At 39.9% G+C, this 25,539-nt stretch overlaps 2 protein-coding genes across 3 annotated transcripts; one reads left to right on the top strand and one right to left on the bottom strand.

The window, feature by feature from the left end:
• Nucleotides 1-6,135: 6,135 nt before the first annotated feature.
• Nucleotides 6,136-9,580, top strand: LOC108259053 (C3a anaphylatoxin chemotactic receptor). Its single transcript, XM_017458185.3, has 2 exons — nucleotides 6,136-6,275; nucleotides 7,784-9,580. The coding sequence occupies exon 2, from the start codon at nucleotides 7,791-7,793 to the stop codon at nucleotides 8,826-8,828; it is 1,038 nt and encodes a 345-aa protein (XP_017313674.1). The 5' UTR covers nucleotides 6,136-6,275; nucleotides 7,784-7,790; the 3' UTR covers nucleotides 8,829-9,580.
• Nucleotides 8,975-25,040, bottom strand: cenpq (centromere protein Q). 2 transcript variants are annotated; one of them, XM_047151312.2, is made up of 9 exons: nucleotides 24,962-25,040; nucleotides 24,450-24,543; nucleotides 24,018-24,066; nucleotides 21,451-21,550; nucleotides 21,224-21,292; nucleotides 20,995-21,124; nucleotides 17,850-17,969; nucleotides 14,648-14,725; nucleotides 8,975-10,035 (listed from the first exon to the last, which is right to left on the bottom strand). In XM_047151312.2, exons 2-9 carry the CDS (start codon nucleotides 24,528-24,530, stop codon nucleotides 9,913-9,915), a joined length of 750 nt encoding a protein of 249 aa, XP_047007268.2. In that variant the 5' UTR covers nucleotides 24,531-24,543; nucleotides 24,962-25,040; the 3' UTR covers nucleotides 8,975-9,912. The 2 variants fall into 2 exon arrangements, with proteins under 2 accessions (XP_047007268.2, XP_017313676.1); XM_017458187.3 differs by lacking the exon at nucleotides 21,224-21,292.
• Nucleotides 25,041-25,539: the final 499 nt, after the last annotated feature.

Genomic DNA, 25,539 nt, shown 5'->3' on the forward strand with positions numbered 1-25,539 from the left:
TGGTTTTATTCCTAGTTAATTTTGCTGCTGTGTTGAATAGAAATCTAGATTTGTTGTTATCTCCTATTAAGTAGCGAGGTGGAAATATTATGATCAATATTTATTATGAACGAGATAAGATAACGGTCTGAGAAAACTTCAGAATGCGGAAAAATGATAATATTTTCTATTCTTAATCCGAATGTTAGTATCAGGTCGAGTGTGACCACCATTATGAGTAGGAGTAAATTCCATTCAATGTGGAAAAAAACAAAACAGAAATATTAATATTATGGCAGAAATATTAATAATATAATAGATATAATGAATGAAACTCTGAGGACTGACAGAGAGCATAATCTCCTGTAAAAGTGACTGGATGCGTACAGTAAAATGATGTGTGCAGGTTTAAGTGTCCCACAACCAGCCACTAGGAGGCGTCAAAAACATTTTCATTTTACTTTCATGTTAATATCGAACATTTCATATTTTCAAAATGATTTCTTAACTAGGACTACATCCTGCTGTCAAGAATAGTGAATAGTTAAGGTTTTATTGCTTACTACTTTGCTCTGAGATGAAAACTGTGAATTGTTGTTTGAATAAAACAGGTATTTCCAAACTCACTTTATAAACCTTCATACAAATACTTTCTCCATCCATCCATCTTCTATACCAATTTATCCTTTTCAGGGTTACGGGGGAACCTGGAGCCTATCCCAGGGAGCATCGGGCACAAGGCGGGGTACATCCTGGACAGGGTGCCAATCCATCACAGGGCACAATCACATACACACTCACACACCCACTCATACACTACGGACACTTTGGACATGCCAATCAGCCTACCATGCATGTCTTTGGACTGGGGGAGGAAAACGGAGCACCCAGAGGAAACCCCCGCAGCACGGGGATTACATGCAAACTCCGCACACACAGGGCCCACCCTGTGCCAACCCCCGACCCTGGAGGTGTGAGGCAAACGTGCGAACCACTAAGCCACCGTGCGCCAAATACTTTCTCAAACGAGATTAAAAAGATCAGTGGTAAAGGATTCGGAGCTGTAGTCGTTTGTAGTCACAAGAATTTGGCAATTTTATCAGATTTTCTTTTCTTTCTTTTTTTTTTACGGTTCCTTACGGTTCCTCATACTAATTTGTCTCATTAGACATCCATGCAGCCTCATATAGTGGATTATTTGTAAGAAAGAGTTGGAAAGAGTTACATTCTCACAAGCAACCAAACCAATTTTATTGGACGATCTACTGGTCACTTCAATAGGAACGCATGTACAGCTGCTTATTTATGCAGTTATCCAATCAGCCATCATGTGGCAGCAGCACAATGCATAAAATAATGCAGACACAGGTCTGCAGGGATGTTGGTGCCAGACGGGCTGGTTTGAATACTTCAGAAATTTTTATTTATGTAGCACTTTTACCAGTTCACACTGTCACAAAGCAGCTTTACAGAAATATATCAATTCCAGATATAAATTTTAAATGTATAAATTTTTCCATGATGAGCAAGCCAGAGGCAATGGCGGCAAGGAAAAAGTCCCTCAGATGACATGAGGAAGAAACCTGGAGAGGAACCAGACTCAAAAGGGACCCCGTCCTCATCTGGGTGACACCGGATAGTGCGACTGTAATTTCTATATACTATATACTATATAATAACAAAAGTGCAATTGTGTAACCAGGAACTTACAGTGGTGCCTGAATGTTTGTGAGCTCTTTAGAATTTTCTATACTTTTGCATAAACATGACCTATGACATCTTCAGATTTTCACACAAGTCCTGAAAGTAGATAACGAGAACCTAAATTTAAAAATGAGACAAAAAATAGAACACCCGTTCATTTATTTCTTTGAGGAAAATGATCCAATATTACACATCTGCAAGTGACACAAGTCCTAAAAGTAGATACACACTAAACTGAAGACCAGGTGACTTTTTTAAGTCTTCAACTGTCAAGTTTCAGTGAGTCTGTGCCCATGATAACTTCACATACTTGTTCTTGGCTGACAGGAGTGGAACGCAGCATGGTCTGCTGCTGTTGAAGCTCATCCACCTCAAGGCTCGATGTGTTGCATAATCTGAGATGCTTTTCTGCTCACAGCGGTTGTAAAGACGAGTTATTATATCCTTCCTGTCCGCTCGAACCAATCTACCCCCTTTCCTCTGACCTCTCTCATCAACAACACAGAACTGTCGCTCACTCAGTGTTTTTTGTTTTTCGCTCCACCATTCTGCGTAAACTCTACAGACTCGTGTGTGCGCGTCAATTTGAGATCAGTTCGCACTTTTAATATCTGTACACCGTGTTGATATTTCTGTAAAGCTGCTAAAGTTGAATTGAATCGAATCCCAGAAGATCAGCAGTTTCTGAAATACTCAAACCAGCCTAACAGCCATACCACGGTTACAGTCACAGAGATCACACTTCTTATTTTTCATTCTGTTGATTGATGTGAACACTGAATCTCTTGATCTGTCCCTGCAGGATATTATGCACTGCGCTGCTGCCACATGATTGGCTGATTAGACAACTGCATGAACGTGCAGGAGTTCCTAACACAGTGGACCGAGAATGTAGTTAGAATATATGTCTAAAAAGGATTCTGTCCTGTTCCAGTGGTAAGTGTTTAAGAAACTTTTCCCTAAGTTTAATTGCATCAGATATTATTAGCATACTTGCAGATTCTTTACAGAGAGACAGCTATAAAAAAAATAAATAAATAAAAAATAATTAATTAAAAAAAAACAACAACATTAAATCAGTGACTGTTGAATCAAGGTGAATAGTTCACAGATTTGAAAGTGTGATGAAGGAGGAAGTGGGTAGTAAGAAGCACAAGTAGTTAACATAGGTCTAAACTGAGATCATTATACAGTCATGGAAATAAATGGTGTGGGTGTGTGTGTGTGTGTGTGTGTGTGAGAGAGAGAGAGAGAGAGAGAGTTAAATATGCAGCTGCACTGATTTAAAGTGTGATAAGTATAAAATGTGATGAACTTGTTAAAAAGATGAAGATAAAATCATAAACAGGATGACACAAACCTTTATCTTGCACAAATACAGGGGGAAGGTGCACTTTCAGAGGGTGCAATTAATATCAGAAATATCACAACACCTGCACAATTGTCATCTGCCTGTGTGCAGGGTTTATTATGAAAAAAAGGCGTTTAATATTTTAGGCTAAAATGCAGAGCTCATATGTAAAATTCAGAATGCAGAAGTTCTGGTATTCTCACTGTCAGGTCGACTGCTTCTTTGAACTCAACTTCCCAGAACACGCCGCAGGCTACAAATATGGCCACCACCAACTACAATCCCCAGCACGAGACTCCACAACACTGCATCACCCGAGTTCGGAACTTTTTTTTTTTTCTCGAAATTTGGAATGCAACTTGCAGAGTCTTTTGTGCTTTTTTGTTGTTGTTGCAGAAAACTACTTGAATTGGCGAAATCGCAGTTGCACAAAGTTGTTTTGCACGGTCTTTCGCAGTGATGTTTGTTGGTAAATGGGACCTTTTGTTGAGAAATGTTCGACACACGTGAATGGAAGAGGCTGGACGCGTGTTGTGATGACATCACGTGAAAAATGGCAAGCTCCTCTGAATAGTGCTGAGTTTTGCTCGATTTTGCGTTCATTTCTGCGTTGACAAAAGAGAAAGCCTAGACGGATTGAGTAATACGCAGTCGACACTCATCCCGCTCCCGCTTGAGTCCTTGAGGTTTTCAAAAAGTATCAAAATCTTTAGAATGATCTCCTTAATTCTAAGGTGGGATAGCGCCACCTTTGCAGATTCAGTAACCATGAGCACGGACGCAGCGACGGATCGCAAACGGGCGGGCATACCTTAAACTACATGTTCTAGAGTTTTCAAGAGATGATAGCTACCACCTTCCCTGTAGCTAGATATCTTCCCTGTGGAAAATAATAGCGCTGCGTTTCTTCCTGTAATGTCTGAAAGGTCGGAGACACTTGTAGAAGGATCTTGGGCCACTCTTCCATGCAGAATATTTAAAACTCTTTTTTTCCTGAGGGGCAGTGGTGGTTAAGGCTCTGGGTTACTGATCAGAAGGTCGGGGGTTCGAGCTCCAGCACTGCGGAGCTGCCACTGTTGGGCCCTTGAGCAAGGTACATAACCCTCTCTGCTCCAGGGGGCGCTGTATCATGGTTGACCTGCGCTCTGACCACACCTTCCTGACATGCTGGGGTATGCGAAGAAAACAATTTCACTGTGCTGTAATGTATACGTGACCAATAAAGACTCATTATCATATTCTTCAGTTTATGCACGTGGACTTCCTCCTTCAGTTTTCAGTGGGGTTCAAATCTAGAAAATGATGGCTAAAGTCTGAACTTCCTGACAGAGGCAATAAGGTTTTGGACCGAAGTTTCCTAAAACAGCCCCAAAGTATCAAAGCTCCACCTCCATATTTTACAATGATGTATCGGGTGTTTATCCTTGTTGTCAAACATGCTGACGTGCATAACCAACAGGTTTGATTTTATTCTCATGTGACCACAACACGATGCTAACTGTAGTTCTAACGATGCTTTGTGAAGTTCGGACGCTGATGATTTTTCTGAGCTTCTCTCAGGACGGGGCTTGTTCTTTTGATAACGATAAAGAGTTTAACAGTTGAAGTAGATGAATTACACGGCATCATTCTAAAAGCGTGAACTTTAGGATCTTTTCACAGTACAGCGCCAGCATATAATACAGTATATTTTCTAAACACACCCATACTTCTATCCCACAGTGGACTGGCTTACTGCCCGGTATTGTAGAGTGTATTGCACGGCACTGTTTAGCACTGTCCTGCTCTAGTATTTACAGTATTGTGTTCACAACATTTATCTCGCTAGACAGAGCAGTGAAGGAGCTTTTCATTATGCTGCACTGCTATAATAACGATAAAGTTGAATAGATTTGAATGTAACTGAAATTTCTCCCATACTTTAACATCTTCCTTACTGTAATGTGGGACACTGTGCTCGTGGGTCCGATTTCTACCAAATTTCAGAGAACGTGAAATATTTTGCTAAAGGCCTTAATTGTGCAGAACCACTTATGTATTGTTATACATATTACCTGATTTGTGCAGATAGAACGAGATTTTACATGCATGTGTGTATTTAAACCCCGGATAAACAGGACATGGTTACATGCATGTGTGTATTTAAACCCCAGGTAAACAGGTCATCGTTACATGCATGTATTTAAACCCCAGGTAAACAGGTCATCGTTACATGCGTGTATTTAAACCCCAGGTAAACAGGACATGGTTACATGCATGCGTGTATTTAAACCCCAGGTAAACAGGACATGGTTACATGCATGTATTTAAACCCCAGGTAAACAGGACATCGTTACATGCGTGTATTTAAACCCCAGGTAAACAGGACATCGTTACATGCGTGTATTTAAACCCCAGGTAAACAGGACATGGTTAAAGGCAATAACAGAGTTCTGGGAGAATGAGAGCAAATCAAAAATAACCTTTTTTTCCATAACGTTTTCGTTTATTTAAAATTTTCCTTAGGGGTGTCAAATATGAGCACAAACACTATATCTTTGAAAGGAAATACTATTTAAAAAAAAAAAAGAAAAGCTCTAAAAAAAAAAAAATCGCATTTTTGTTCTGGTTTGAGTGTAAAACTCGAATTACGGTGTATAACGTTTGAATAAATCATTCAGACTCATTTATATGAATGGTGCCAATCAGTCTGGAAAGCATTGTATTAACGGTACAAAATCCATACCACACAAGTGACGGTGTTTAACCCGAAAGGTTTCGTATAACACTTCTTTTCCTCTTAAAGTGTAGCATGCCTCAGAGAGGAAATGGGCCATGTATTGCAGGAAAGGTTCATATTCATGCAGTGAGTCTTACTGCAATTGTGTTCTAGAGCAACCACTATTTCCTCAAAGCAGCATTAGAATATAGACTGTCTAATAAATTAAACCACCAAGGAACAAATGGAGTAGGAGTTTGAACACACGGTAAACCCCAACACATTCATGCACAGCACCTCATGTCTATCAGCATCTGTGTTGCAATCAGATTGTTGCAATATTTAAAGAGGAAGGAACATGCATACGTGTGCATGAAGACTTTCTCTAACCCGCCTCTACTGATTTCGTTGATCATACAAGAGAACACTCCCCCCTACTTGTTTCAAATACCAGTTCTTGCTTCCTTCCCAAATATACAGCGTGGAGTATTCTCCCCTATCTGTGGCTCATCGCTGTCCGCAGGCAGACTGCTGCAATCACAGGTAAGCATTACATAGGATTATGACGTGATTATCCTTAGAAGTCGAACCATATTTTATTTAAAAATTCAGGAAAATGTTCCCAAGGTGAGCTGGGAGAAAGTGGAATTCTATGTAATGTGTTAAGGTGTGTTCTTATATCATGCATGGATGGGTGTAGACAGGCTCTCAATAGCTGGTCCTTTTCACTGGAACTTGTTCTAGCCTGAGGTGGAATGGGTTAGCATTCCTTTGAGCGCACACACACACACACACACAGGAATGCCAATGTAGAACTGATCCTTAAGTGTAATCTTAAAAATCAAGCTCTATTACATTACAATAAGCATAAAAAAAAAAAGAATAGCTTGTTTGACCAGGAAAACACTAGGACGCTGCCAGTAGAACTGCTGTTTATAGTGTAGACCGGATGGGCTTCGACAATAATAATAAACTTGTGCTCATTCCAATACATCTTTGTTTTTTGACACTTTCTGGAACATCTTCAGAAATAAACGTTTGTCAAGATTTAAAGATCTTATGTCTTAACATGTCTTATTGATTCAAACTTCTCTTTAAAATTGGAGAATGAGGATATTAACATATCTTCATTCTTGAACAGCTCTTTAAAATTATTATTATTTTTTTTTTTTAGCATTTTCTGTGGTGAAATTATCGACACACTTTAAACTAAATGAAGTGATGAAATTGTTTAGTCCCTGGCTCCCAGGTTGTTGCCTTTGACCAGAACTAAATTGTTGCCAAACTGCCCACATGTTAGAGATATTTAACAATAAGCAGTAAATTTAACAATAACATGAATAATTCACTTTAAATAAAAGCATTCACACACAGTAGTGGCGATAATTTATTTTCTTTCTCTTTTTTTAATCCATTTGAAGGATGCCAATAATTATGGTCTTTACTGTATGTAGTATTGGAAAGGTCTCAGTGATCCCTGTTGAATTACCACAGCTTCTCCCGCATTCTTCATTAAAAATCGTTCTGCACTGGTATTATTTATACCTTATGGTAGTTGACCTGCTGCACAGAAGATTGTGCGTCATGTAAGATACCATGTTGTGTATGAGCACAGCACAGAGCAGTGGTTACCAACCCACTTCTATCCTTGATCTATCTTCTGCAGGTTTCATCTCCAACCAAAATCTAACACTGGTTCTAATTTACCGAGAAGTTCTTCAGGCAATGATTAGATGGTCAGGTGGGCATGATTATGGTTGGAGATAAAGTCTTCAGGAAGGAACAGAGCATGCGAGAGAGTTATAATACGCCATTGTTTTAAAAGCATTATAATCCCTAATGATCTGTTAACAAAGAGAGACTGTTACACTGCCATCTGGCAATGTTCCACTCATGAGTATGGGATTAGTCATACTCAGGTATAGGTAAAGGAAGTAACTGGCATCTCTGAATGTGCAACTACAGACAGCAAATATATCCTGATCACCATTTTAGAGAAGTTAAAAATGTTTAAATGCAATGACAAAGGTTTCACTAACGTCTCTCCACAGAAATCCAATGGACGCGTTGCGGGTGCTGCAGATGGTATTGACCATGTTGATCTTCTTGGTGGGTGTAACGCTGAATGGCCTGGTAGTTTGGGTGCTGGGATTGCGCCGGAGGCTAAGGAGTGGATCCACAGGAGGTGAAACACAGGGTGCTGGAAGCTTCCGGATATACGTCGTGAACCTGGCTCTGGCTGACCTAATGTTAATTTTGCGCATACCTCTCATGCTAGGCTATCTAGCGAACGACTCTAGCTGGCCCTTTGAGAAGGCAGTGTGCCAGTTGGTTATGGTCCTGCGCTGCCTAGGATTATATGCAGGGGCCTTTTTGCTGAGTGCCATTGCCCTGGAACGGTGCTTGTGCATATTACAGCCTGTCTGGGCTCGAATGAGACGCCCACGCTGGGTGGTGCCACTTGTCTGCATCTTGCTATGGGCATTGGCTACTGCCCTCTCTGTGCCTTACATTACAGCTGCTGGACTCAAAGATGATTTTAATAATAAGACCCAGTGCAAAGAAAATGTTAACAACACAGGACGAACGATGCTGCTTGTGGTGGAGTCGGTGGCAGGTTTCCTGCTTCCTTTGGTAATTTTCATATCCTGCAATCTGGCCATTATTATTACCGCAAAAAGGGCCGAGAGTGGGTCATCAGTGTCCAGTGCACCTGCCTCCACACCTAGTTCCCCTACTGGAAGTATTTACACAGCACAGAGACTGACCCGCCTCTATCGGATTCTCTTCTTAACCATGATCCTCTTTCTTACTTGTTGGGTGCCGTACTTCACCTGCCGCTTCCTCAAAGCACTGGCTACTGTACGGCCTAATTTACACAACCTTCAAGCAGGAGTAGAAGGGGGCATATACGTGGCATTGTATCTGGTGTACCTCAAGAGCGCGCTCAACCCAATTTTGTACGTATTCGCTGCTCGCGGACTGAGCCGCACTCTCCGTGCCTCACTGCTCTCGACAATCGCGCGGGTCTTTAACGAGGATGTGTCCGAATCCCTGCGCAGGAAGTCCTTGCGGAGAAAAGACTCGCAGATCTGAGGACATTTTAGTAACAACTTCGACGATGGATATTACAAAACCCGCTTGCTCTCTTGAGGAAGCTGTGGTCAAAACTAAACAAGTGAAACAAGTGCCTGACAAGCAGTCTATCTGAACATATGAGGATGTAAGAGACACGATATGGGCCTCAAATATTAAGTTCATATCGTTCCATACCAGAAAGCAGATACGGACCAAATGGTGAACTATTAAGATTTCCACCACTCTCTTCAATCCTGAGAGTCACTGTTCAGTGCTGATTATTAATTATTCATTGAATTTATTCTTAAAAGAAACGTTAACTCAAACTGCACATCTACTGAAGAGAAGGCATACAGTTATATAACTGATTTTAGCTTGTGGGGGAAAAAAAAAAAAAAAAAACATCTTTTCTTGCTCAACATTTCTCAGCGACATTCATCAATGAAATCCAGTGTAAAACTAGTGGACATATCTATGAGATATCATGAATAGCTTTGATCAAGGACAATGGTACTAGCATGATCGATGAAGCTTTGGAACGAGCTTTGGTTCGAGCAGAGTGTACAGATGAGGAGGTGAGCGATCTGGAAAGACCGGAGGACTAAAGCACCGCTGCATCAGCCTCTTTAGGATGAGATCTGGCGAGGCCTAAATCTCGCAACGTTAGGTTATGTTATGTTAAGACTATTTTAAAGTGTTTCATTATTAAAAGGATATACTTCTGTTGTGATGTCACAAATTTCATTAAAATACTGAAACAACTTGCACAATACTGTGAAAATTGTTTAGCATAATTTATTTCAGTGAAAGGATCCAATCGTTAAGAATCATTTTTAACTTCCTTGACGCACAATCTGAGAACCATTATTAACCAAACGGAGCAAAATACATGCTTAGTTAAACCACACTAGTCAAACAAATAAATGTCTTGCAAATGTATAATGATTAACAATAATAAACAATAAGCAAGGATGGCGTTTTACAACTGAGTCGCCAATCTTTTAAGTCAGAAAACAGTTACAGAATTTTTGCTCATTAAAAAAAAAAAGAAAGAAAAGAAATTAGACAACGCTGATCCAATTGTCTGGAGTTACAGGGTGAGTCACAGGTGATCCATCTGCTTATGTGCCAACTCCAAAAAAACTTTTGCATTCCCGGTTACCTTCCTTTTCTGAAGAGCCTTCATGACAGCTTTGGGATCGGGCGCCGCTCTCATGATCTTCTCCTAATGGACCGAATCAGATGTTAGGCAACAGTCGCAAAATTACAATGTTGTCTCATGAGCTGCTCAGCACATTTCACAAGAAGACAGTGGTTGTGTAAAAAGACCTTACCCTGCAGTTTTTAAAAGTCTCAATGCTGTTTTATTATTACAAGGGTATGTTGAACAGGGTATAATGCAGAAGTTCTTCATTTTGAAAGAGCTGCAGTAAGACCTTGGTTTCTGCAACATACGATAAAGGAAACAGCGCCTGGTGTACTTGGTTTACGTAACTCTTGGCAGGCTTCCACTCAAATGATATTATGTGAAAAAACGTTCTATACGCACCAATAAGATTTCTTTGTTTGGCAACTTCATTGACAAACATCTCAAACAGACGAGATTCTTCTCTACTTAGCTTAAGCGGGGACTTCCGGCGGAGCGATGGATGGAGTAAGACGCAACTTTTGGAGCTCCTGCAACAACTTTTAATATTACGCTATAGGCACTTTTTTGTGGAGTGTTTTTGTTCTAAGTCGTGTCCAACACCTTAATCTTCACTTCTGATGTCCAAAATGCCAGCAAAAGCTTAAGCAGGTAAATGAATCCATGTGTTGAGCAACAGTAATGTATCATCATCATCATCCAATCCTACAGCAAACCAAATGTAACCGACTGAAGCGGAAACAAGAACCCTTAGATTAATTCTAGAAAATAATGTGTCATCTAAATATCATAGATAACCTTTTATAATATAAGATAATATCTTACAAGGGCAGTTTCTTGTAGGTGCCTGAGATCACTTCAACGATCTTTAAAAACAATTTACTGTGTAGACTACAAGAGATATGGAGATGAAAATACTTCTTTAATTCCAGACTGCTGGGACTACGGCTGCTCTTAACGCCATACAGACTTCATATAAATCCATAATGAACTTTTTCACACTAACTGTTGTTACCCAGATGAGGACGGGTTCCCTTCTGAGTCGGGTTCCTCTCAAGGTTTCTTCCTCTTAAAACATCTCAGGGAGTTTTTCCTCGCCACCGTCGCCACTCAGTGGCTTGCTCAGTTGGGATAAATTCACACCTTTAATATCTGTATACCGTGTTGATATTTCTGTAAAGCTGCTCTGAGACAATGTCTATTATAAAAAGCGCTATACAAATAAAATTGAATTGAATTGAAAAAGTTTTCGTCAATCGGTTCAAAAATGATTCAAGCACCCCCGTTTTTTGTGTTGTGCGTATACAGTATATATCGGCGTTGAGGTTACAACTACATGGGAAACCCGGATCCCCTGAAACATCATTAAATCGTGGCAGTTAAATATTTCTATATAATTGTATTATTATATTATTCATCACTCAGGGTGAAATTCAACATTTTAGAGAATCTAATTGTTAAATAACTCACTGCAATATCAGGCATTTTGTTCAATTAACAACCACATTTGGACAGTGCAGAGAACGTGCATGAGAATCTACTCAGAAGCCCCCTGTGCACCGCCCGTGGAAGTCCAGTGATTCACGGCTTCTGTGGGCTCCTATAGCAGATTCCAGAACACTGCCAAGAAATGAAACTTAACATTTATCGGAGCGTGTGATCGTAGCTTGTCCTGCCCGGGCACACAGCTTCTCCGAATGATGAAAATCGTTCAAAACCTCACAACCAACCGTCAAGCTAATGCTAACTTAAACATACACTAAATGGCCAAAGGTTTCTAAACATAATTGTTTAGAACGTCTTTGCATGCATTACAATTTCCCAAGCATGTTCCAGCATGACGATGCCCCTGTGCACAAAAGCGAGGTCCATGAAGACACGGTTTGCCGGGGTTGGAGTGGGAGAACTTGAGTGTCCTGCACAGAGCCCTGACCTCAACCCCACTGAACACCTTTGGGACGAACAGGAACACTGACTGCACCCCAGGCTCACTTGTGGGCTGAATGGGCAAGTCCCCAGAAGGACGCTGGAAAATCTAGCGGAAAGCCTTCAGAGAAGAGTGGCGGTTATTAGAACAGAAAAGGGGGACTAAATCTGGATTGGGATGTTCAACAAGCACAAAATGATGTGTTGGTCAGATGTCCACAAACTTTTGGCCATATAGTGTATTAGCACCAGGAAGATAGCTGCAGTAACAGCTAACGATAAAACGCAGTAGCCGGTAAACACTACTAATATGGTCCATTAATTTCGTTATGAGGAGGATTTTCTTAAACAGGCCGGATCAACAGATGAAACATCAAACAGAACACACTGATCTCTAAATCAATACCAGACAGCTGTGGTTCTACGATGTTAAAAGCCACCAGACGTGGTTATGTCTGAACAAGTTGCACAGAAGTGTTTGTGCAGTAGTGATACTCAGGTATAACCAGAAAAGAGACTCGATGTTCATATTGATCCTATTACAAGAAGAGGAACCTTCATATTGCGGTCCCTAAAAGTCTAAATGCTTAGTTGACCACATAATGTACTGCACACACAATGTTACAACACTGAAGTGTGCTTCCTTGAAGTGCTTTTTCTTGGAAAAAAAAAGAAGAAGAAGAAAAAAAACAACCAAACGTTGACTGCTATTCATCAATGGAAAATGTGTGTGAAACATTGTTTACACATCAAGATGTTTGGCAATGAAGGCAATGTAAATGGTACTACTGTTGATATTTATTAATATTACTAGTGGTAATATTTTACAGATAACATCTGTTTGACTGAAGAGGATAAAATCTTGTCTCATCCATAATTGACAAGAAACTACAGCACATTAAAAGAGCCGTTTCTTCTAGTCGTTTAACTGTCTGTATTATGCACATGCAGTCATTTCCATAAGTATATGGACAGTGACACAATTTCTGTTATTTTGCCTCTGTACACCACCACAGTGGATTAGAAACGAAGCAATCTATATGTGATTGAAGTGTAGACGTTCAGCTTTCATTCAAAGGGTTTAACAAAAATATTGCATTAACTGTTTAAGAATTACAGCCATTTGGTTTTTTTTTGTTTTTTTTTTTACAGATTTGGCTAAATCAGAGCAGAAAATATAGATTTATACATGTCAAAATTCATCCTGCTTCTTCTATCAGTCACATCATCAATAAACACCAGTGACCCAGCTCCACTGGCAGCCGTGCATGCCCATGTCGCAACACTTCCTCCGTATGTATGACAGATGATGTGGTATGCTTTGGATCATGAGCAATCCTTTCCTTCCTTATTACTCTTCTCTTCCCATCATTCCGGTACAAGTTAAAGTTGGTGTTATCTGTCTGACGAATCCTGTTCGAGAACTGGTCAGGCTTTTCTGTAGAGTTTTTCTAGTAAAGTCTAATCTGGCCTTTCGGTTGACTGTTATCAGTGGTTTGCATAGTGAGGTAAACCCTCTGTATTTACAGTCATGAAGGCGTCTCTTGACTGTAGACTTTGACAACGATACGCCTTCCTCCTCCAGAGTGTTCTTGACTTGGGTAGATGTTGTAAAGGGATTTTTCTTCAACAAGGAAAGAATTCTGTGATCATCCACTTTAGTTGTCTTCCATGGCCTTCCAGGCCTTTTAGTGTTCCAGTGCGTTTCTTTTTTTATAAGAATCTACCAAATTGTTGATTTGGCCACTAGTAAAGTTTCTGCTATCCCTCTGATAGGTCTGTGTAGTTTTTTCAGCCGAATGACGCCCCCCTTCACTTACATTGACACCTCTTTGGATCACATATCGAGAGTTTCCGTGATCAGCTACCAAATGCAAATTCAATGCTTGGAATCAACTCCAGGCTTTTTCTCATTCATTTGTCAGGAAATAACGAGGGAACGGGCCACACCTGTCCATGAAACTGCTCATGAGTCAATTGTCCAATTACTTTTGAGCCTGTGAAAATGGACGGACTATAAAAACGGCGGTAATGCCTATACGGTTGATGCAATATTTTCGTTAAACCCCTCGAATTAAAGCTGGCTTCGTTTCAAATCCACTGTGGTGGTGTACAGAGGCAAAATGACAGAAATTGTGTCACTGTCCAAATACTTACTGACCTGGCTGTACATTCGATGGACTACTCTGCAGCAGGCAGTAACGGCAGTATAGAATCTTATATTCAGAAAATAAATCATTAGATGATTCATAAACAGATACATCATTATTCAGAGAGCTTGGTCGCTGGGATCCTGCAGTGTAACAATGTATTTAATCTGTGCAATTAGTACACCGGCATAAAAATGAAAACATTCATTATTTGTTAGACTGTTCTGGTTATTCCAGGCTTTCTGGTCTTTAAAACTAGGCTATTATGTGTGCGTCTCGTGTGAAAACAGGAAGCCCCCTCTTTTATGATTGGTCAGCACATCCGACTTGATGTTGTGGTTTTTACAATCTCTGAAGATGTGTTGAAAGATGTGTCACACTGCCAACTATCTTTGGCACCCAAGCAAAAAAAAAACAAAAAAAAAAAAAACCCTCCCCCCCAAAAAATGTTGCTTAGTATGCTTGGTTATTTGCAGAAAGAAAATATCCAGATCATTAAAACACATTACACATTAGAGAGGAACGCAGAAAACTACAGTGTGTGGCATCTGAACTAAAAGCACAGACAGCTCATGCACAGCAGGCTTTAATCATTGGGAATTATGGCTCCTTACCTGTAACGTGGGCTCATCTTCAGGATAAAGTGGTAAAGCAGGAAGGCGCAGAACGGCTTGCTCAGTCAGCTGAATAAACTATGGAGAGAAATTTGTGTGAAACATGTTACACCGATATGAGTAACTACTGAAACGATCCATGGTCATGACATCCATCATGTAATATGTGCTTCATTGTAGGGCTGCAACAACTAATCGATAAAATCGATCATTAAAATCATCGACAACGAATTCGATTATGGATTAGTCGGGTTTGTGACGTCTCCGTGAATAACCCCCGTCAGTGACGTCACTTCACGACGGTGAAAAACACATTTCTATGAATAAAACACGTGAAAAACAGCGGAGGTCACAGAGTGAGCTGCTGCTGGGGGGAAACGTGCACGATCCGGGTCGTCCAAAACATGAGAATGTTTTATATTAAACGCTTCAAACAAACTCGCAAGTGTATTAACGTGGCTTGTCGGGTCGGGTCCTGTGACACACGCGTGTGATGTTTAATGTGTTCCAGACGTGTTTTCTTCAGCACAGAAATGACATTTTTACCTTGATATCCTTATCTGTAAATGTTAGAAATTCACACCAGTATTTCCATTTTACACAAAGCCTCGTCCTGAGAGCGAGCGAGTCTCCGTTAAACTTCACTGAATGAGCGCGAGTCCACGCGTGAACATCAATCAAACGGCACGCGATAGAAAGGAAGCGCAAGAACTCGGACTAAAATATTCATTCTGATCAAACATGTTGTTTGATGCTATATTCAGAAACAAAAGTAATTGTGTTTTTATGAGAGTAGTAACTGTAATGGGGTTAGAACATGTAATTGTATATGAATGTAAGAAGTTTACATTTACAGAATAAAGGAACGTGCTGCCGTGTTCAGACGAGTGAACGTGCGAGTTACTGCAGAACGTTCAACCTCTTACAAGTTAACACTTAATTTGTGCTTCTTTTTCTTTTTTTAGCACTTTTAATACAGTGATTTAACTTGTTTTAAAGCTTGTGGAAAATCAGTCGGGTTTTTTTTGGTTTTCAAAATATAATGTTAATATTATTTTTTTCATCCTTTGCACAATGTATAGCACAACCCACATAGATACCTTTAATACCTTTTTCATTGCCTTTAATTGGCACAATGTTTGAAGGAGAACATCGGGCAGATATGCGAAATCATTTTTAAATATTCTTTCGAAAGAATAAAGAAAATAAAAACAAGCCTTTTAATCCAAGTGATCGATCAATTGAAGAAATAATCGACAGATTAATAGATTATCAAAATAATCGTTAGTTGCAGCCCTACTTCACTGTTATAACTCTTAACGAGAAGTAAACTGGACCTAGGAGGGTTTTTTTTCAGGATTCAGCAAGCCTTTCAAACTACAATGGAAAACGTTTCTTGGTGATTCAGCGTTAGTCAGAATAGCTCTAAGATCTGCAGCAGCTTTTAATTTCATGACTACAGTGCTGTGAAAAAGTATTCGCTGATTTCTGCCGTTTTCTGCGTGTGTGCGTCATGGTAAATACTAATACATCTTCAAACGAAATACAACGTAAAGCAAAGGCAACCTGAGTAAACACACAATACAGTTTTTATTTATTTAGTGAAACAAAAAAAATTGCTTTCCAACACCTATCCCCCATGTGAAAAATTAATTTCCCCCTTAAACTTAAAATGTGCCACCTTGGCAGCAATAAGTGAAACCAAACAGTCATGAACAGTGACCTTTATTGATGCAAGAGAGGCCTGTAGGTCCTTTGATGTTGTTCTTGGCTCTTTTGAGACTTGCTCGATGAGTCACTGCTGTGCTCTTGTGTTACTGGGTAAGACCTTTTAACCAACTTCCTGCGGTTGAAAAAGTGTATAGGTGTCTAGTCCAGCTGAACCCCATTGTGAATGCAGTTTCGTAGACTTAGGAAATTAGTAATTATGGGGGAAAATACATTTTCACACAGGCCCAGTTGGTATTGGACAACTTTTTTGCTTCAATAAATAACATTATTTTAAAAACTGTATTTTGTGTTTACTCGGGTTGCCTTTGTTTTTATCTTCGATTTTTGTTTTAATTTCCAAAACAGTTTAGTACGACAGAGACACAAAAACAGAAGGGATCAAATACTTTTTCACAGCACTGTTTCACCAAAGGAGACAATGACATCCCTATCGGAGTCAAAACACAGTTTAAAAACCTGCCAAATTATAGTCTTTAACACGTCTGGAAGGCTCCAAACCCATTACAAAGTATTAGAGGCATCTCCTTTAGCTAAGGTTTGTGATTAAGGCATGTCATGGCATGGCCCTGTTCCAACGGAGCTAAATGTTTTATTTCATTTATTCTCAAGTACGTCACCAACAGAACTGCATCAATTAGCTACTCGTCGGATTATGGTTCAAAATATTGCTAACTGCAGTCAAATTATGAAAACATCAAGACATTTGCCCTATGTTTTTTTTTTCCAGTTTCATTTTTATTGGACATTTCTGCTGTACATTTCTGCTGAACATTTGCCATATGTTTATCAAAATATATAACTTCCCTATGATTTGAACCATAACGGCAACAAATATACAGTTTCCTACAACTCTCACTGAGAGTTATTTCGATATTTAAAGCGGTTCTATATGAAACCCTCTCTGACAGGAAAAATATATTGTAGGTTTTGTTTTTCATTTTTTACAAAGAAGGTTCCCCCAAGATTAAACGTTTTAAAGAATTTACTCCTGCTTGAAATCGGATTTACAAAAGACTGACATTCATTACATGGTGTGTTTTAATGCAACATATCCTAAGAAAAGTGCAATCAACATTATTTGTTAAATGAACATTGATAACATTGACCCTGTGCAGGGAAATCACAGTGTGAAGCGCAAACTCTAAATCTCTGAAAACATCTAACGTAATATTTGGCTGAAGCTTTTTAACCTAATGCCTTGTGTTTAACGACGAATCACAACTCTAGAGGCAATTCTAGTTTGTAAAAAATTTGTATTCCTATTTATTATGTATGATAATTATTCGTCCGAGCAACAAGAAAGGTCTTTCTTTCTTTCGGTCTTATCAGTTCCTCGTGAATTTTAGAGCAGACTTGAACAGTGCACCAGCTAAGGCACTTGAATAAGATCGAGGTAAATATCAGAATACGTAAATCCAGGATCATGCAGTAAAAATGCTTTTACTGTTGCGCCTTAGCCTTTAGTACATACCTTCTGTGCATTTAACTCTTCTTCTTCCAGTTTGTTCCTCATGATCTTGCACTCATGCTCCAAACGCTCCATCTTTACCTGCAGCTTCTCCAGTTGGCTAACCACCGCCTGGCTGCTCTCCTTAAAACAAAACCACACATCACAGACTCAGCACAGCGAGATTACAACCCAAACTACAATTACAGCTTGTGCAATTAGTCAGGAACCATTATGTCCAATTCACAGTGAACAGCAGGGTGGTATTCTATGAAGTGAACTAACTCGGTGAACTAGTGAGCCAGAGTCCACTGTAGCCTCTGATTCCTGCACTTGGCTGACAGCAGTGGAACCCAATGTGTTCTTCTGCTGTCGCAGCCCATCCGCCTCAAGGTTCTGAGATGCTTTTCTGCTCACCACGGTTGCAAATGGTAGTTATTTAAGCTACCATAATGACCATTCTCTGCTGACCTCTCTTAACAACAAAGCATTTTCTCCCACAGAACTGCTACTCATGGGATGTCGTTGTCCCCCCCCACCCCACTCTGTGTAAGCTCATGAGACTGTTCTGTGTGAAAATCCCAGGAGATGAGCAACTTCTCAATTTCGCAATACTCAAGCCAGCTCATCTGGCACCAACAACCATGCCACAGTCAAAGTCATTGAGATCATATTTCACAGAGGACAACACGATTTTGTGTGGTCCATTTTGGCAGAGTGTCTTACTGAGTAAGACCTTTTAACCAACTTCATGCTGTTGTAAAAGTGTTGATGTGATTGAACAGGGTTTACAGTAGTCAGGTCTGGTTGTGTCTAGTCCAGCTGAACCCCATTGTGAATGCAGCTTCATAGATTTGGGGAATTAGTAACTACGGGGGCAAATACATTTTCACACAGCACCAGATGGTATTGGACAACTTTTTTGCTTCAATAAATAACATTATCGTTTAAAAACTGTATTTTGTGTTTACTCAGGTTGCCTTTGTTTTATATTAGATTTTGTTTGAATTTCTAAAACAATTTAGTACGAGAAATAATAAAACAGAAGAAAAACACTTTTTCATAGCACTGTATGACTATTCTTCATCTGGCACGAACAACCATGCCACAGTCAAAGTCATTGAGATCATATGTTTCACAGAGAACATCATGATTTTGTGTGGTTATAAGCTGTTTGTCCTTAGCCATTCCTAGAATTGGCAAGACACATAACCTCAACATTTACCAATAAAAATCAGTCGCATTCTGGAAAGCGCTCTTGCTTGTCTTAAACGTTCTTCATGAAAAGAGCCAACAAAAGGTGAGATCAGATGGATTAGAGATGGTCCACACCGCTCTACAGAGCGTCACTTACAAGGTCATACTCTACTTAATATCACGTCAAAAACCATGAGTGGGCTTTTCAATCCATCCTTGTGCAACAAGCAGCGAGTTGACATTTCTGAGGATCAAAATAAAGAAATGGTTTTCTGTCGTCAACATATTGTAGCTGTGGTGAGTTTCATCACTCAGCAAGAGTTGGCTAAGCAGCCTAGTAAAATTACTAACCCAGTAAAAATTTCAAGAGGCCATGTGCCTGCAGTTCGTGGAGAAATGAGGCCACTACTTTGCAAAGAGCCACTGAGCCGATAGCGGCCGCAGCTGTCAGACGACCACAGCGTGGGCAGAGAACAGGTGATGCTGCCCAGTTACAGTAGTGAACACAACAACCACTACTAAAAGAGACAGCTGGGAGAGGACAACGTGTACTGCGAAGAAAGAATCACAGCAAGACAATATACAATTGCAGGTCTTTCGTATAGTAGCAGACCGGCTTTGTTTCACCGAGTGGCACGACCTCAAAGCTCAGTGATATCCTCCCAATACGCTGAGGGATGTTATAAAGAGCAACTGGACACTGCTGATTTCTTTAATCTTTATCGTTCTGTTATACTTACCAGATCATACTTTTTATAGTTATTTTGCACCATAAAATCCAACTATTTCCTCATACTACATTTCTGAACATAACTATGACCATAGTAAAGTCAGTATTCACCGACACCTGTGGAAATCTCAACCGGCGAAACCAATGAATGTGTTTTCTTCATTAAAAAAAAAAAAAAAGTGTATTTTGCGTCATTTGGAGATACCATTCTATACCATTTGTAAAAAAATTTTTCCAATTGTGTGTGTAAAAGTCCAGTGCTAGAACCACTAACACGGCTCGTCTCTTTAATCAAGTGAAAATGGAGATCTGAGGCGCGTATTCAGGCATTGCTTATTTTTGCTGTGTTGAAACTCTATCACATCGAAATCACCACTATACTGTACTGACTTTACCTGTATCATCTTAACACAAAATTTTGTGGTTACAGACAACTCCTTCAAATTTTGGCTGCTTATGGACAAACACGTCCTGCATCACGACAAGCAATTATTGCACTGGTATAAACATGTACTTTAAAAGATTTGAAGAGTGAAGCCTGAAAAAAAAACGTCGTCCCCCGGAATGCATCATTCACTGGAAGTTAGCTAAAAGAACACGTCGCACTCGATGCCAATGGCGTCAACGGGGATGCCCATGCCACCAAGTCGTCTAGCCCTTCTTGTTACTAATTTGTATGCCATAAATACCCTTCAAATTTTCTTCAAACAGGGAGGAAAGCTATCGAGGAAAATCTATTTCAGACATTTGACTTTGCTGTAAACTCACTCCAATTCCAAAATATAAACACTTCATCTGTTAGCTACAAAGATTTTTGAGAAAGACTTCGCTCGTTTCTGAGATATCGCGCTGACAAGAACGTTGGACAGATGGACAGAGAAGCCACTCAGTGGTGGAGGCATCCGTTCAGTGTCTACGTTCATTAGTAGAATGCCGTTTTGACGCCACAAATGAATTCAATGCTAAACCCAGGCACCTTCGAAACAGGCAATTAGCACAGCTTGATCTGAAATAGCGGGAACATATCCACCTTGTTCACCATATCCACAGTGTAAAAACAAACCTGGACTTTATGAGCTCACTTCATATAATACACCCCACCCACCCCCCCACCACGTTCTTCTAAAGCTGACTCTTAGATGCATCACAGTGTACGGACATAAGAATTACTTTTATTTATAGCTCGTATTTAAAATATATATCACATTAAAAATCTCCATAGAATATTTCTTACTCTTGTACCTGCAATTCATCGATTTTTTTGTTGCCATGCTTGACATTCTGGTTCTCTCTGTGGAACTGCTGGGACACGTGCATCAAGTTTCCGTGTTTCTGAGGCGGCACAGGGAGTTGAGAACATTTAGCCAGGAACCTGAAATAAAATGTTTCGGCCCGTTTTTCAAACGACATAACAGCTTCAAAATATACCAGAGAAAGAAAACGACCGTAGATCGTTTTGTACGTGTCTTACTGGTCTTTCAATGAGTTAAGGTGCTTCTGTGTTTCCTCTTTTTCTTTTCTTTTAATTGGGAGAACAGATCTATCAAAGACATATATATATATATATATATATATATATATATATATATATATATATATATATATATATATATATATAAAAAGACACTCATATACTGAAAATTCATAAAATTAGTAATTTATTTCAATAAAAGGTTATAAAAATGAAACGTTGCTCACAGTATTGACAAACTCAGCAGGTTGTCAAGGAACATGATGGAGGACTTGTCCAATGGTTTCCATTTCTCCTGACCTCTCACCTTTCTTGGCTCTGCAGGTGCTGAGTCATAATAAGAGAAGGGAAGAACATCAGGCAACAGAACGATCAGACAGCAGTGTTTTTATTAGTTATAAGTCTACATCCGAGCTGCGTTCAGCAGCGCAGTTTTTTAAAGACGTGCGAGTTTAATCGACTGCTCGAGTCCGAACTCGAGATCGTTTCTGGGTTGGTTTGAGGGAGGTGTGTTTGCACACGGACCAAATTCTTTCAAACAGCAGATTGCAGACAGCAATTGTGCGATCCATATTGCCTTCAACATCCTGTTTCCAGAGAAATAGGACCTTATGAAATGTTTACATGTAGAATTCGCTGTCCAGAACACCATGTTGCCAGAGAACCAGGACGTTTCATACACACGTCCCCCATCAGCTGTGCGAAATGCCCCGAGGCTGTTTTCACCTCCTGCTGGCTCGTACAATGTTTATGTACAAAACGCGCTGTCCTCAAAGTCTTTTAAAAAATTGTAAACCATAACCACAGGTACAAAATCCATTATATGCACTATATGGCCAAAAGTTTGTGGACACCTGACCATCACACTCATTCGTGGTTATTCCTCAAACTTTTGCCGCAACGTGGACGCACACAGTTGTACAGAATGTCTTTGTATGCTGCAGAATTACAATTTCCCTTCACTGGAAATAAGAAGCCCAAACCTGTTCAGGCATCACAACATACCTGTTCACAAAGCGACCTCCATGAAGACATGGTTTGCCAAGGTTTGAAGTGGAAGAACTCGAGTGTCCTGTACAGAACCCTGACCTCAACCCCTCTGAACCCATTTGGGATGAACTGGAACACCGACTGCACCCCAGACCTCCTCACCCGACACCACTGCCTGATCTCACTAATCAGTCCGGATGGGATTTCAGTTTTTTTGTGACTGTTGAGTTTGCTGGCACTGTTTTTCAAATTTTGTGATGCAATTTGCAGAGATTTTTGTGCTTTTTTTTGACTGACTAATGCTCTTGCAGCAGAACGAACACAAATCCCCAGGCTCCAAACACTAAGAGAAAGACTTCCCAGAGTCTTTTTTACCCTTTTACAAAGCGTTTTACACTGTTTCTCATTCACCCATTCACACAACAATGGTAGCAGAGATACATGCAAGGCGTTAGCTAGCAACTTGGGGTTCAGTGTCTTGCCAAGGACACTTCGGCATGTGGAGTCACGTGGGCCAGAAATCGAACCACCAACCCTACGATTAGTGGACAACCCGCTCTACCACCCTAACCACTGCCGCCCCGGGGACTAACTCCATGTACAGTAAATGGCCATGGTTGGTGATAATGTGTGATGTGTCCACATAGTGTATTTGTATAAAGTTTCTATATTTTTAGTCACACCCAAGTTTGTTTGCTATGAGCCCTGTGTTCAGATGGAACAGCACCGTGATTCACAACACCGGTTTTCTTTACCCATCTTGTGCCCTGTGTTCACGGTACGATAACCGTCTCAGAAAATATCACGATTTCACGGTATTACACAATTATTATCATTATTATTATTTACAATGACCCTTAAAGAAATGAAAACAGAAATTTTTTTTGGTTGAACAAGTGCTTTATTATAATCGAAACTTGAAACCATTTCAGTGCTGGTTTCAGGGCAGTGCTGGCTTGGTCGTTAAGGCTCTGAGTTATTGATCAGAAGGTCGGGGGTTCAAGCCCCAGCACTACCATGCTGCCACTGTTGGGTCCTTGAGCAAGACCCTTAACCCTCTCTGCTCCAGGGGGCGCTGTATCATAGCTGACCCTGCGCTCTGACCCCAACTTCCTGACATGCTGGGGTATGCGAAGAAAATAATTTCACTGTGCTGTAATGTATACGTGACCAATAAATACTCATTAATTTCGGGGAACAGAGTTTCATGGAAACACACTCAGATGGACTCTGGAAAATGATTTTGATGGCACATTTTATGATTGACGTTTAAACTTTCACACGTTTTCTTCATCATGGATTAAGGTTATAAACGGGACATATCCCTTGATCTGCACGGAGGGATGGTGTCCTCGAGAATGGATGAACGTTTGATGGTGTTTCCTACATTAACAGCCAATTTGCGTCCACATTTTTTGCAAAGATCCATCCTCGAGGACAACCTTCCCCTCCCCACCTTTTCGTTTTTTCCAAAATAATTCCACGCTGCGGATTTTAATCTCTTTTTGTGGCCAGGGATGGAGATTGGTGAGATCAGCCTCGCTTTTCTCTGACAGTTTCTCCGCCGTGTGTACGTGCGAAGCAGGTTGACGAGTCTGACAGGCAGTCGAGGAGTAAAGGAAATGCACATGAACAGGTGAGATTCTTCGTCCGGTTGCGGGGGTTTTTCCCCCCAATACAGTAGATAGTAGCAAATTTACACAGTATGATAACCATGGTATACTCTGAAACCGGTACATCACCGCAACCTTCATACAAATAAGTAGTCGTGAAGAATAACGCTGTGTCCTTACTATTAACTCACCTTTCTTTCTCGACTTATCTTGTGCACGCTCACCGTGAGGCAATCGTTTCTGAAGTACAGAAAACATGTACGTTACCTTACTTGCACGATAACATTATCTCCTTGCTGAGAAAAAACAAAACAAAACAAAACAATAGAAACCCCTCATCGAATTTGTAATGTTTTAATGGTTATAATGGGAATCGTATTGGTTTTAATGGAAACTGTAATGGTCCCTGTGGGTCTCTACTGGTAATTTCCTGCCTTCTCTTGGTGCCTACCATTAAGGACCAATAATGATAATTGTTTTAATGGTTAGCTGATGATTTGTAGTGGTTTTTGTAATGGAAACCATTGGAATTTCTGGTATGGTTTTTATTGTTGTTGTTTTTTCCACAGAGGTAAACTGGAAATAAAGCTTGGCCAGAATAAGAAGTAATGAGTCAGTCTTACTTGCTGTACTCTTTTCCCATCTCGACCTGCGCCTTTAGGACCCTGTGTTGATGCTCTTGATGAACCTCGAGCTGGCTTCATCCTGTACAAAAAACTGACACCAAAGAGATTTTCCCTCACTGTTATAACGGCTACTTCATTTAAACATGACCCTAACGTCAGCAAGCTACAAACTCTCTCTTTTCATGGTTTTAAACCCCCTACATTCACATAGACGGGTAAATAAGTAATAAAGACTGTTTAGTGTGAAGTGAATGTATCTTTAAATGTGTATGTGCTTTTATAACGAGTTTAACTATATCCCAATCTTGCTAGCTTGATATAAACAAAGTTAGCTAAACGTATTCAGAATGCTAAGTAACTGTAATTAACTAATTAATTTCATTTTGTACCTAACTCATTTACGCTTTCATTATATATAATACGTGGTTATTCTGTGTCACAGGTAAATATAACCTCGTGATGCTCTCAGAACATTATTCTACATTAGCTGTTTCTGTTGACATACTCACCAGTTTCGCGGTTATGTTTCGAAGTTTGTGCGCATGCCCAGTAAATAACCGTACGCTTCCGGAAACCATGTTAAGAAGGTCACCAGGATAAGAAGACCATGTTAAGAAGGTCAGATATAAATAAAAGGGGTAACGATGGACACCGGAGAAAGGCGTCCGAAGAAAGGTGGCAGAAGGAATCTGATTAATTAAATGCATAATTATAATAATTAATTAGTTGCATATTTCATATTTCCATTGTATCTATATATTATATATACCATATATTATACACATATTTCCATTGTATCTATGATTAACTCTTGCATCTCACCAGTCTTCATATGAGTGGGGTATCCCAATGGAATTTTATTCATGTGTAAATGTATACACATGAATGTATATGAATATGTATATAAAGTAAAAGCCTGCCTTTTTAAACATAAGTGAAATGTTCTTCACAACAAAAAGTGCGTTTCAGACAAATATATATATATATTTATATATAATGTATATATCCACAATTGGTGATCTGTGGGGTCCAAGCACTCCTCGCAAATAGTTCTTGCCAAGATACATAGAACCATAAAGAAAAAATA

This window comes from Ictalurus punctatus, chromosome 26 (genome assembly GCF_001660625.3).
Source record: "Ictalurus punctatus breed USDA103 chromosome 26, Coco_2.0, whole genome shotgun sequence".
NCBI classification, from domain to species: Eukaryota; Metazoa; Chordata; class Actinopteri; order Siluriformes; family Ictaluridae; genus Ictalurus; species Ictalurus punctatus.